Consider the following 13964-nt stretch of genomic DNA (forward strand, 5'->3'; position numbering starts at 1 on the left):
TAAACCTATGTTAATTGAACTGCAGTATCAAAATAGAATAGGCTTTATAAAATATCATCAATATCAAATATTAAACCAGTGTTTCCAGGGCTTTTAGTTTTTTTGGCCTGTAGTTCAAAGTATAGTTCAACAGCTCGTACATTACCTACTACACATGTTCACAAGCGATTAACACTTTAGTAATAATACGTGGTCCTTTTTAAATACTTTTGTATTTATACGGATGAAGTTGTGGTCCCGGCCCAGGTCCAGTACTTCATTTTCAAACATAACATTGTGTCCGCCACAATGTTATGTTTATGTAATAATTGCTCGGGGATCATGTTCTGGGTCTCCGGACAGCACCTAAAGACAACTTCTGTTGTAGTAGACGCTATATAAATAAAATTGAATTGAATATATATATATATATATATATATATATATATATATATATATATATATATATATATATATATATATATATATATACAGTATATATATATATATATATATATATATATATATATATATATATATATATATATATAGCAGCCAGAGTCCTTACAAACACCAGGAAACTGGACAATATCACACGGGTCATGAAATCGCTACATTATACAATCGCTATTTATTATAAGTATCTCATAGCCTTCATTTCATTGTTGTCCATCGTTCTTGTAGTTTGTTGTGCTGGTCTGCATAAACATATATACGTAGACACCACATCGAGTGGTTTTGCCTGCTGCTGCGATACGTCAACGACGCCGCCATATTGGATGTGGCAAGACTGCGCCGTAAACTAATACAAGTAAATGGACTTATTTTCATAAGCATAAGCATAAGAAATTTACATTTTACAGTACGTCTCATTTATTCATTCACACACGCACTAATATACTTGGGAAACAGTTAGACACCAAATATAATATATTTAATTTTCTCAGATGGCATGTATAATTTTTTTCTCGTACTGCACTATTTTTATTCCAGTGTGTATCCTGTTTATATTTTGTAATTATATATTTTTTACTTTTTTATCCTTCTTTTGCTGCATGTCTATGTTGTGTGTACTGCTGCAGCTCAAAGCGAATTTCCCCACTAAAGGATGAATAAAGGACAAACTAATACAACCTGATCTCACAAAAATCTGTGAAATGCCCACGACCTCTCACCACTATTTTCCGTGGTACCAACACGGAAAGTGTTATAATTCCGTGTGAACGCCACGGATATTATACCATGCAAAGTCAATGGGATCCGTTGTCGTGATATATACACGGAATATGACATTATTATTATGTATATATTATTCTTTGTTATAGTGGCTAAATTATGAGTTTTTGTCGCGCAAGGTACTGTTTGTTACTGTCAGTTTGTAAAAGCATGTTTTTAACGCTGTTTTAGCAGTGTTTTATTGAGGTTTTAATGGGAGCACCACGGATATTGTACAATGCGAATCAATGGATTCTGTTGTCGTGATATATACACGGATTATGACATTATTATTATTTATATATTATTCTTTGTTATAGTGGCTAAATTATGAGTTTTTGTCGCGCAAGGTACTGTCTGTTACTCTCAGTTTGTAAAAGCATGTTTTAACGCTGTTTTAGCAGTGTTTTATTGAGGTTTTAATGGGAGCACCACGGATATAGTAGTACTATGCGAAGTCTATGCAATCCGTGGTCGTGAAATATACACGGATTATTACATTATTATTATGTATATATTATTCCTTATTATAGTGGCTAAGTTATACGTTTTTGAACCGCAAGTTACTGTTTGTTACTGTCAGTTTGTAAAAGCATGTTTTTAACGCTGTTTTAACAGTGTTTAAATGGTGTTTTGATGATTTTTAACCGTATTTTGACGGCGAGTATTTAACCGTGTTTTCTAGTATTTAACGTAAATTTGAGTATTTAACCATGTTGTTTGCTGCCGCCATGACGACGGAGGTGGCGTAAGTGATGTGAAATTATTATTTTTAGCAAAAACCACAAGCGTTTCTTACTTCTCTAACCAATCGTAAGTGGTGCATTAACCTAACCAGACCTTAACCAGAGCGTCGTCCAGCCACAAAATATGGTCAAAAACTTATTGGTCAGACCATGATCTTCATGCATAAGGCTCCACAAAAACACATTGAAAAGCTGTTGAAATGTCTAGAAAAATGTTATTGACAGACTTCATGTTAATGATGACAACATTTATTTCATGAATTTATGTTACAGCCAAGTCTGTTGGATGATGGCGGATGTTGTAACATTCCCAGAGCCAGGTAAAGGCAGCCCAAAGGGATGGTGACTGTAACAGTTGGGCACATTGGTTTCAGGTGGAGGCAGAGTCACTCCGGGGGTCACGAGGGGGAACATAATCAGCCATATTGGGGAGTCCAAACACAACGCAGCAGCTCAGGCCGCTCCGGGAGACATCCATATTCCAGACCACGCTCCACTCATCTGTTTCTCTGTTGTACTTCTCCACACTACAGGTGGTGGTCAAGCCGTTGAAACCCCCCACAACAAAGAGCAGGTCTTCCATGACTTCGATGCCAAAGTTGCTGCGGGGAATTATCATGGATGCAACGTTGTTCCAAGTGTTGGTTCCTGGGTTGTAGCACTCAACAGAGCGGAGACGGTTGTCACCATCAAACCCTCCAACCTGTTGGAGTAAATTGGAATATTATGGTTCAAATCTGGCTCTCTGCATCTTTTATAAGAGACTAATTACCATTGGATAAAAAAAGTCTTTTGGTAATGTCTGCTGGTTTTCAACTTACTGCATAGACTTTATCTCCGCACGCAACCACCCCAACTCCACTGCGCCGACAAGTCATTGGTGAGATCAATGTCCACTGCATAGTCTGTGGATCGTAGTATTCAGCTGTTTCCAGGCACCCTCGCCCATTGAATCCACCACAAATATAGATCTGAAAACAAAATAAGAGGTATTAAGTGATTTTACCCTTTACGAGCTTTGTATTCCTGTGTAATCTTTGATTTAATGTTATGTGGTTTAATAAAATGATCTTTTTTCCATTGGTCAAATATAACTAACTTTGTAAGACATAATATTAATAGTTTAGGATTTTTAACATTCAGCATGTGTCTTCGAAGCACCCTTACATGAAGAACTATGTAATTCGATTTTTTTATTAACCCCTTGATTTTCTCAACATCTAGCATTTCTTTAGAGTTTTGTGTTTTCAGTGGTTGGGGACTCTATTCCATTCACTTCTACTCCAATGACTCCCTGTGTCTCTGTCAGTTCACCCACCTTGTTGTGTAATGTTGTGCAGCTGGCGTCACTCCTCAGCTCGTTCATCGGTGCAATACAAGTCCACTGGTTGGTCTGGGGCTCGTAGTACTCTGCAGTTCTGAGCCGAGTGTGCCCATTGTAGCCTCCAATAGCATATATGCACCCATTTAGTACAGTCACACTTACGTAGCAGCGGCGATAGTACATCGGTGCCACTTCCTGCCACGTGTGTGTTGTTGGGTCCCACCTGCACACACTGTTGAAAAAGCTCCGTCCGTCAAAACCCCCAATAAAGTACACGTACCCATTTAGGAACGCAGTGCCGTGATAGGCACGAGGACGCCCAGCATCGTTTGGCACATTTGTGCACCGGTTAGTCCGGATATCATAGGCCTCAATGCTGTTGGTTGGATCTCCAGCACTCCATCCCCCCATGGCCAGCAAAATGGACCTTGGCATGCGAGGCCGGGTAAGTATGGGTCTGGGAACATCACTGATCATGGACTGGTAGTCAAGGTTCCTCTTCACCACCTCACTGCTGATCACTTTCATTAAAAAATACTTCATATCCAACAGAGCCAGTCGGACCTAAACAGACATGAGAGGATAGAATCCATTAATATAAAACTGCATGAACTGTACTGTAGCACTTAATGTCAAATAATAATATTTAATAATATTTTATTTTTACAGTAATGTGAAATCAGATTCACAAGACACTTAATTGTAGCTATTATGTCTTTTTTTGTAAAGTTGAGCTTTTGACCTAAGGTGACTGCTTTATAACGATGAAAGACAAGGCAGCTAGTCATAGCCAATGGACTAGCTAAAAAGACTCAGATTTCACAATGCAGCCAAGACGCCTTTTTATGCTTTTGTAACAGTTTTTCAATGTTTATGATAGAGGATCCAGCTTGTGACACTAGAGAAGATTAAGGCTTCATCAGACTCGATGGATTAAACCTTAGATTGTGTTCAGTTCAATAAATATGACTTTGCAGTGTTAATTATACAGCTGTCAGCACAACACCATAATTTGAAGCCTGATAATATGAAAATTAAACTAAACATATTCATACAAGCTACTGTACCTTCGGTAAGAGAGCAACAATGTGTTTCTCTCGTTCATTGGGTAAATGGTTAATCCACCTAATGATGGCCTCAAACACAGAACTCTCCTGTTTTACAATGAGTTGGTCTTTTTCAATGATATCAGTGAGCTCCTCCACGGGGATCTGCAGGAACTCTTCACAGCTTGCAACCTCCTCAAAGTGCTCAGTGATGTAGTGAAAAGCCTTGGAGCGCAGTTTGGGGTAGAAGCAGGTGTTGGTTAATTGCCAAATGCCAATACAGTTTTCAGGGCACATTTGCTCCTCCATGAAACTGTAGCAAATACGTATGACATCGTCTATGTTGAACTGATCGGCAGCCAGCAGAAGTTCCCGCACGTTGTCCTCTGTGACAGAAACGGAGCCGGTGTAAGCATGGTCAAGGATGAGCTGCATTGTGTCAGGAGACACGTTGGGAATGTTAAAGATCCTCTTGTCCCGGTTAGACCAGCGATTGAAGAGAGCTCTGAAATGAAAGCACAGTAGAGAGATGTATTTCTGCAACAGTCATCATGCAACATCATGCTTAAATCACTATCTATGTCACATTTTTTCAGCTGAATACTTGACACCATAAGTTAAAATGTTAAACCTGGGGCGACAGGGCCTTCTCCATCGCTGCACCCACCCTCTGGAACTCCCTCCCCAAAAACATCCGTGACTGTACAGACCTCCCAGCATTCAAATCCCATCTCAAAACTCACCTTTACAGAACTGCTTTTAATGTGTGATTAATGTCCTGTCATGTTGTGTCCTTTTGTACTGTCCTGTGTAATTGTAATTTGTATTATGTGTTTTGTTTTAATGTAAAGCGTCTTTGAGTGCCCAGAAAAGCGCTATATAAATAAAATGTATTATTATTATTATTAAATAGAAGCTATGTGTTGCCATATCTCAACTATGTATCATAATCATGAGAATATAAACTACTCCAATGGTTTCCTAACTGTTATTCTTTCAGAAACCACCCTGCATGTATTTACAAAGCAAAAAATCCTTAACAATACAGTACTCATTCTGATATCTGATAAGAATGTATCCACTGGGACTTCACTTTCAAGGGAGGTGATTACAGAATTAGGTTTTGAAGGTTTTGATATTGAAACTGACCAGTGTGTACTGCATCAGAAGCAATGCTTGTAATAACTACTTGATGTGTCGCTGACAGAAATATGTGGTGCAGAATTGATTTCTATATGATTACCATGGAAGAAAATATGAACAATTGTTTGAAAAGTGTTCCGTTAAATGGTTTTTTATCTAAACTTCTGTCTTGAACATGTAACTGTGAGAAAAAACAGACCTCGTTGGTTTTAAATCATCTGCCATATCTTTGAACTATAAAACTTGCTTAATGTACAAGGTTGTCAATATCACATTTGACATACCTGCTTTAGTAAAAATCTTAATTTATATTTTCAATTTTACTTTCTGAGGAGTTAATTCTTTGATTCAGATCTTTAAATAAATTAAAGCTATAATTATATTATCAACTCACCGAAAATATGGGGTACAGTTGCATAGGACGACTTTATGGACTTGAAATTCAACATCCTCAACCTTGATGACGGCGTCACAATGTTCCCCCGTCAGACGGAGCTCATTGTACACAGAGTTGTCTGAAGTTTTCTCTTCTTTATTCATCTTAAACTTTAATAATCTGAGAACCTTTGTCAAATGTTTATGGTTTGTATCAGTTTGTTAAAATGAAGGCAGAACTGTGAACGTGCTGCTATTTATCAGCTCAGTATTCCGGAATGGACCTTTATTTCATCACAGTGAGTGACAACAAAGACATTTAGTTTACATTTAAAATGGAAAAGTTACCTTTTGCTTCATTTGTTTTTCACAGTAATAATATCAAATCATTATGTTATTGTGTCATGTTTTAAAGAAATGTGTTTAAAAATCAGTCCTTTTACAAACAGTTCAGTTCAGTAACAAAACATCCTTAGATGAATTACATGACAAACACAAGTAAAGGAACCCTGATGTATTTTTGTTTAATTTAAGTTATAATATATATTAGCATCAAAACACCTGCCTCTTTTTTGGTATTTTTAACCCAGTGTTACCAGCTCTGGCACATATTTGGCCTTGATGAGATTATTATCTTTAGACTGTTAGACTTCCAGGTTGGGAGGCCAATGACATTTATGTGACCCTTATCATTTGTAAAACTTTCATGATGTTTTTAATAAATGTGGATTCATGTAAAGTAAATGTGACTATTATAAATACTTATTTGACCTTCTGTCAGCCAAACCTTTAATGCTCAGTTTTGCTGAAATATTCTAAGCAATAATAACATTATTGCTTTAGACATGAAAGATAGATAGTAGGTACAAAAGGTGGATTTAAAAATTCAAGCAATATTCAAAACTCAAGATAGAAAGGCATGTAATGGATATTAGTAATAATAGTAAAATACCCAGTGAAAAAGTCAAGAAATAAACAAGGTAGGGTGCATGGTTTGCAGTGCGTAGTTCAGCACAGAACAGTGAGGAATGTTTTTTGTTCAGTCTGTTTGTGGAGCAGGATGGTGACAACAGCCAGTCACTGAAGCTACTTCTCTGTCAGGAGATGGTGCTGTGTGGTGGTCGAGCCCGATTGTCCTTGATGAGGGGATTGTCCAAGATGCCTTTGTGGATTATGATTTGATACTCATTGGGTTGTTATTAAAATGGGAATATTGTATGGATTCCAACATTAAACATACACATGGTCCATGTACCACTGTCCAGTCCACTGTCTCTTCCGTAAACTCTAGATCAGGGGTCACCAACCCTGGTCCTCGAGGGCCGGTGTCCCTGCAGGTTTTAGATGTTTCCCTGCTTCATTGCACCATGATACAAGTGACTGTGTCATTAAGAGACGATGATTAATTAGAATCAGGTGTGTTAAAGCAGGGAAACATCTAAAACATGCAGGACACCGGCCCTCGAGGACCAGGATTGGTGACCCCTGCTCTAGATCTCTAGCACAAATAGCGCTAAAATAGAAAAAAGAATTGAACTAAACAGAACTAAATGACATTTAAAGAGCCAGAATACATGACTGCAACAGTTTTAATGGATTGCACTCTTGTACTTGTGTTACTTTAACATTGGGTCTAATGAATTGTGCAAGCTAAAGTTGCAAAACACCCCGTGGCATGACCCCGTTCTGATGTGGAAGGAAAAAAAAAAAGCAAAAAAAAAAAACCTAGAAAAAACTGTTTGTGCAGTGGATATATTAGTATCCAAGATCAGTTTCCTTTTTTTTTAATCATACCATACACTTTTTCGTCTGTAAATGCGGCTCGAACCATAACGTGCACCCAGGCGTGGCATACATCAAAAATGTTCATCTCCATTATTCAACGATGGGAATTACTTTTCTCCATCAAAAGTGTTACAGTGGTGACGCTAGACACCAAAAAGCAGGTCAAAATAGTCCAATTCATTCCTATGGCGCTGTTAGTGTGGCGACGCAAAACCTATTCATTCCAATGGGGAGCATAAAAATGAATGCAATTCAACCACACCCACCTCAGACAGAACCAGAACCACCCCAAATACAACCAGGCCGAACCACACCTCCTGCGAATCAGGGTATGTGGTTCATTTACCCCCCTGAACCACCTCACACAGAACCAAAACCAACCCGAACATGCCCAGAACCACCTAGAAACTATCCAGAACACAACCAGAACACAACCAGAACACAGCCAGAAACGGCCTGAACCACCTCAGACAGAACCAGAACCATCCTGAACACAACCAGAACCTGTATTGCCTAGGCACCTATGACTGCAAGTTGATTTCAGAATAAACCCATGTTAATTGAACCGCAGTATCAAAATAGAATATATCAAACATTATCAATATCAAATATTAAACCAGTGTTTCCAGGGCTTTTAGTTTTTTTGGCCTGTAGTTCAAAGTATAGTTCAACAGCTCGTACATTACCTACTACACATGTTCACAAGCGATTAACACTTTAGTAATAATACGTGGTCCTTTTTAAATACTTTTGTATTTATACGGATGAAGTTGTGGTCCCGGCCCAGGTCCAGTACTTCATTTTCAAACATAACATTGTGTCCGCCACAATGTTATGTTTGTGTAATAATTGCTCGGGGTCATGTTCTGGGTCTCCTTCTCCTTCTGTTGTAGTAGACGCTATATAAATAAAATTGAATTGAATGTATTATATATATATGTATATATATATATATATATATATATATATATATATATATATATATATATATATATATATATATATATATATATATATATATATAGCAGCCTGAGTCCTTACAAACACCAGGAAACTGGACAATATCACACGGGTCATGAAATCGCTACATTATACAATCGCTATTTATTATTAAGTATCTCATAGCCTTCATTTCATTGTTGTCCATCGTTCTTGTAGTTTGTTGTGCTGGTCTGCATAAACATATATACGTAGACACCACATCGAGTGGTTTTGCCTGCTGCTGCGATACGTCAACGACGCCGCCATATTGGTTGTGGCAAGTCTGCGCTGTAAACTAATACAAGTAAATGGACTTATTTTCATAAGCGCCTTTCTACAAAGAAATTTACGTTTTACAGTACGTCTCATTTATTCATTCACACACGCACTAATATACTTGGGAAACAGTTAGACACCAAATATAATATATTTAATTTTCTCAGATGGCAAAAATAAGAACTTTATTGATCCCACACAGGATCAATAAAACAAATTTTACATTTTTCAAATAACAAAATAACGTATTTGAACCATTTTTCAGACAATAAAATAACATTTAAACCATTTTTCAAAATATCAATATCAAATATGTTATTTTGTTACTTGAAACATTTAAAATATGTTTATGTAAAATATGCTTTGTTGATTAGAAAATATGTTTCTCTATTTTTCTTATTTTTGTGAGGGGGGATATGTATTGTTTTTCAGCACTACCTTGTTCTCTATAGCTGATATAACATGAATGACTCCTATGTGGGATCAATAAAGTTCTTATTTTTGCCATCTCAGAAAATTAAATATATTATATTTGGTGCCTAACTGTTTCCCAAGTATATTAGTGCGTGTGTGAATGAATAAATGAGACGTAAAATGTAAATTTCTTTGTAGAAAGGCGCTTGATGAGAATAAGTCCATTTACTTGTATTAGTTTACAGCGCAGTCTTGCCATATCCAATATGGCGGCGACGTTGACGTACGGCTCAGCGACCTAGCAACCATAAATCTCCCCGTAACCACTCCCCCTTCCCATACAATCCTGATGGGTGCGAGGTCTGTAATTGTGTCCGCCACACAGGCCGCACCGAACACCCAGAAGGTTGTCCTGGAAGGGCCCATCAGTCCCTCACTGGTGGCTTAATCAGCCGACCATAACGGCTGCACAGTCCTTCCTGTAACACAGGAGCATCACTGTGAGTACGACACTGAGGGGAAAAAACAACAGTGTTAGGTGGTAAACTAGAAAGTCCATCCTTTGAGCAGGGGGCCTCAGAGGAGGACGTCCGCGACGGGGGACCTGGGCCGGGACCACAACTTCATCCGCTACCGTGTGTGCGGGTTTCAGTCTATCTAGTGCAACGTGCTCTTTGCGGCTACCTAGATCTAGAAGAAAAACCTTAAGGCCCCTCTCGAGGACTCTAAAGGGACCATCGTATGGAGGCTGTAGAGGAGAACGATGAGCATCATGCCGCACGAAGACAAACCGAGCTGACTTGAGCTCCGATGGGATGAATGCTCGCGGAAAACAGTGGTGAATGGGCCCCGAGGTCAAAAAACTATTCGATGCGAAGGAACTGCTTGCTGGGTGAGTTTGCGGAGCTGAACTTTCAGGCAAAAATTCTCCTGGCACACGAAGCGGCTGACCGAACACGAGCTCTGCGGGCGATGCATTCAAATCTTCCTTCGGGGCTGTGCGCAACCCGAGCATGACCCACGATAAGCGGTCCACCCAGTTACCATCAGAGAGCGCAGCACGCAGCGCTGCTTTGAGGGACCTGTGAAAACGTTCACAAAGGCCATTAGCTTGTGGGTGGTATGCTGTGGTACGGTGTACCTGCACTCCCAAAGCTCGTGCCAACGACGACAAGTTCTGAAACAAACTGGGGGCCTCTGTCAGACGTGATGTCAGACGGGACACCGAACCGTGAGACCCAGGCACCCAGGAAAACACGCGGCACATCTTTTGATCCTGTTGAGGACAGGGGCACTGCCTCGGGCCACCTGGTGGTACGGTCCACCATGGTGAGGAGGTGTAACCCTGCGATGGGGGAAGAGGATGGGGGAAGAGGGCCCACAAGGTCGATGTGGACATGGTCAAACCGCCTGGCTGGAATCGGGAACGGTTCCAGGGGTGCCTTTGTGTGCTGGTGGCCCGCTGGCATGCTATACCTACTCTTTAACCTCCCTGCGAAGGCCGGGCCAGACGAACTTGGCCCCAACCAGTTTCACCGACGCCTGAATGCCAGGGTGTGAGAGGGAGTGTACTGAGTCGAAAACCTATCGGTGCCAGGAAACTGGGACCACCGGACGGGGCCGACCAGTGGAGATGTCGCAGAGAAGGGCTGGACCAGCAGACTTAAGAGTCGCGATGTCCTGGTCATCGGCCTGGTCAGCAGCCATGGCAGAAAAATCAACTCCCAGATGTACCAGGCACACAAGCGCCCGTGACAGGCAATCGGCACCATGTGAAGTGGTGAGGCCAAGGGGATCTTGGAGCGTCTAACTATGCCTAATCGCTCCATAGAGGCAAACTCCTCTGTAGCAATGGCTAACTTCTGTGTGTCTAAACGACGAGCACGCGCAAAAACCGGTGGCCCTGTGGTGGTGATGTAATGCTCAATGCCGTGCCTGGTTGTCGCGGTGGAAAAGACGTGGGAAATCAGCCAGCAGACGTTGGAACACGTTACCTGCTGCTAAAAAGGTAGCGTGTGCTAGCGGCCCAGATCCCCCAGTCTCACACGGGAAAGTCATAAACGTCACTGCATCGATCAATCGGCGGTTTGCAACGTCCACTTGCAACGATGACAAAGTCAATTTCAAACCGGCGCCCGTGGAAGCATACAGTCTCTGACCGGGTCTCGAAAGTGGTGATGGAGGAGCCATAAGCCGCGCTTAACGTCGGTCCATTACCTCCGGTCGACAAGTCCGTGGCAGTCGGCGGTAGGAGGCTCAGCTGTGTATATATACATATATATATATATATATATATATATATATATATATATATATATATATATATATATATATATATATATATATATATATATGTTCAGGCTTTAGGGACATGGAATGTCACCTCGCTGGGGGGGAAGGAGCCTGAGCTTGTGCGGGAGGCTGAGAGGTATCGACTAGAGATAGTCGGGCTCACCTCCACGCACAGCCTGGGCTCGGGATCCCAACTCCTTGAGAGAGGTGGGACTCTCTTCCACTCTGGAGTTGCCCATGGTGAGAGGCGGCGAGCTAGTGTGGGCTTACTCATAGCTCCCCAGCTCAGCCGCCATGTGTTGGAGTTCTCCCCACTTAACGAGAGGGTTGCTTCCCTGCGCCTTCGGGTCGGGGATAGGTCTCTCACTGTCGTTTCGGCCTCTGTCCATAACGAACACCATGTTCGAGCATAAGGGTGTCCATCAGTGCACGTGGCACCAGGACACCCTAGGCCGGAGGTCAATGATCGACTTTGTTGTCGTTTCATCTGACCTCCGGCCGTATGTCTTGGACACTCGGGTGAAGAGAGGGGCTGAGCTGTCAACTTATCACCACCTGGTGGTGAGTTGGATCCGCTGGCAGGGGAGGAAGCTGGTCAGACCTGGAAGACCCAAGCGTATCGTGAGGGTCTGCTGGGAACGTCTGGCAGATTCCCCTGTCAGGGAGGTCTTCAACTCCCACCTCCGGGAGAGCTTTGACCGGATTCCGAGGGAGGCCGGAGACATTGAGTCCGAATGGACCATGTTCTCCACTTCCATTGTTGACGCGGCCGTCCGGAGCTGCAGCCATAAGGTCTCCGGCGCCTGTCGCGGCGGCAACCCCCGAACCCGGTGGTGGACACCGGAAGTAAGGGATGCCGTCAAGCTGAAGAAGGAGTCCTACCGAGCCTGGCTAGCTCGGCGGACTCCCGAGGCAGCTGACGGGTACCGGCAGGCCAAGCGGACTGCAGCCCGGGCGGTCGCGGAAGCAAAAACTGGGGTCTGGGAAAAGTTCGGGGAGGCCATGGAGGAGGACTACCGGTCAGCCTCGAGGAAATTCTGGCAAACCATCCGGCGCCTCAGGAGGGGGAAGCAGTGCTCTGCCATTACTGTTTACAGTGGAGGAGGGGAGCTGTTGACCTCGACTGGGGACATCGTCGGGCGGTGGAAGGAATACTTCGAGGATCTCCTCAATCCCACTGACACGCCTTCCGTCGAGGAAGCAGAGGCTGAGGATTCAGAGGTTGATTCATTCATCACCCAAGCTGAAGTCACTGAGGTAGTTCGGAAGCTCCTCAGTGGCAAGGCGGGTGGCAAGGTGGATGAGACCCGCCCTGAGTACCTCAAGTCTCTGGATGTTGCGGGGCTGTCGTGGCTGACACGCCTCTGCAGCATCGCGTGGCAGTCGGGGACAGTGCCTCTGGACTGGCAGACCGGGGTGGTGGTCCCTCTCTTCAAAAAGGGGGACCGGAGGGTGTGTTCCAACTACCGGGGAATCACACTCCTCAGCCTCCTGGGGAAAGTCTATTCCAGGGTGCTGGAGAGGAGAATTCGGCCGATAGTCAAAGTTCAGATTCAAGAGGAACAATGCGGTTTTCGCCCTGGCCGTGGAACGCTGGACCAGCTCTACACCCTCCGCAGGGTGCTCGAGGGCGCATGGGAGTTTGCCCAACCAGTCCACATGTGTTTTGTGGACTTGGAGAAGGCTTTCGACCGGGTCCCACGTGGCATCCTGTGGGGGGTGCTCCGAGAGTATGGGGTCGGAGGCCCTCTGCTGAGGGCTGTATGGTCCCTGTATGACCGGAGCAGGAGCTTGGTTCGCATTGCCGGCAGTAAGTCAGACCTGTTCCCGGTGCGTGTTGGACTCCGGCAGGGCTGCCCTTTGTCACCGGTTCTGTTCAATATTTTTATGGACAGAATTTCTAGGCGCAGCCAAGTGCCGGAGGGGTACGGTTCGGGAGCCACTTGATTTCATCTCTGCTTTTTGCAGATGATGTGGTCTTGTTGGCTCCCTCGAGCCAGGACCTTCAGCATGCACTGGGGTGGTTTGCAGCCGAGTGTGAAGCAGCTGGGATGAGAATCAGCACCTCTAAGTCTGAGGCCATGGTTCTCGACCGGAAAAAGGTGGCTTGCACCCTCCAGGTCGGGGGAGAGTTCCTGCCTCAGGTGGAGGAGTTTAAGTATCTTGGGGTCTTGTTCACGAGTGAGGGGAGAACGGAGCGCGAGATCGACAGGCGGATCGGTGCGGCGGCCGCAGTAATGCGGTCATTGTATTGGTCCGTCGTGGTGAAAAAGGAGCTGAGCCGAAAGGCAAAGCTCTCGGTTTACCGGTCGATCTACGTTCCCACCCTCACCTATGGTCATGAACTCTGGGTCATGACCGAAAGAACGGGATCCCGGATACAAGCGG

The 13964-nt window shown here is 43.3% G+C and overlaps 1 protein-coding gene across 1 annotated transcript; it reads right to left on the reverse strand.

Moving 5' to 3' along the window:
- Positions 1-2310: 2310 nt before the first annotated feature.
- LOC133447377 (kelch-like protein 10) lies at positions 2311-5993 on the reverse strand. The gene is made up of 5 exons (XM_061726049.1): positions 5848-5993; positions 4332-4815; positions 3259-3828; positions 2762-2911; positions 2311-2643 (listed from the first exon to the last, which is right to left on the reverse strand). The coding sequence occupies exons 1-5, from the start codon at positions 5991-5993 to the stop codon at positions 2311-2313; spliced, it is 1683 nt and encodes a 560-aa protein (XP_061582033.1).
- Between the last annotated feature and the right edge of the window lie 7971 nt (positions 5994-13964).

Source organism: Cololabis saira, chromosome 7, assembly GCF_033807715.1.
Source record: "Cololabis saira isolate AMF1-May2022 chromosome 7, fColSai1.1, whole genome shotgun sequence".
Classification (NCBI taxonomy): Eukaryota; Metazoa; Chordata; class Actinopteri; order Beloniformes; family Belonidae; genus Cololabis; species Cololabis saira.

What these genes read in the sequence shown, in the direction of transcription:
- LOC133447377 (XM_061726049.1), bottom strand. Translation starts at nt 5,993, where the DNA reads ATGAATAAAGAAGAGAAAACTTCAGACAACTCTGTGTACAATGAGCTC. An exon ending in AACTGTACCCCATATTTTCG is followed by an intron (nt 4,816 to 5,847) that starts GTGAGTTGATAA and finishes CTTTCATTTCAG; the next exon opens with AGCTCTCTTCAATCGCTGGT. An exon ending in GCGGAGATAAAGTCTATGCA is followed by an intron (nt 2,644 to 2,761) that starts GTAAGTTGAAAA and finishes TTACTCCAACAG; the next exon opens with GTTGGAGGGTTTGATGGTGA.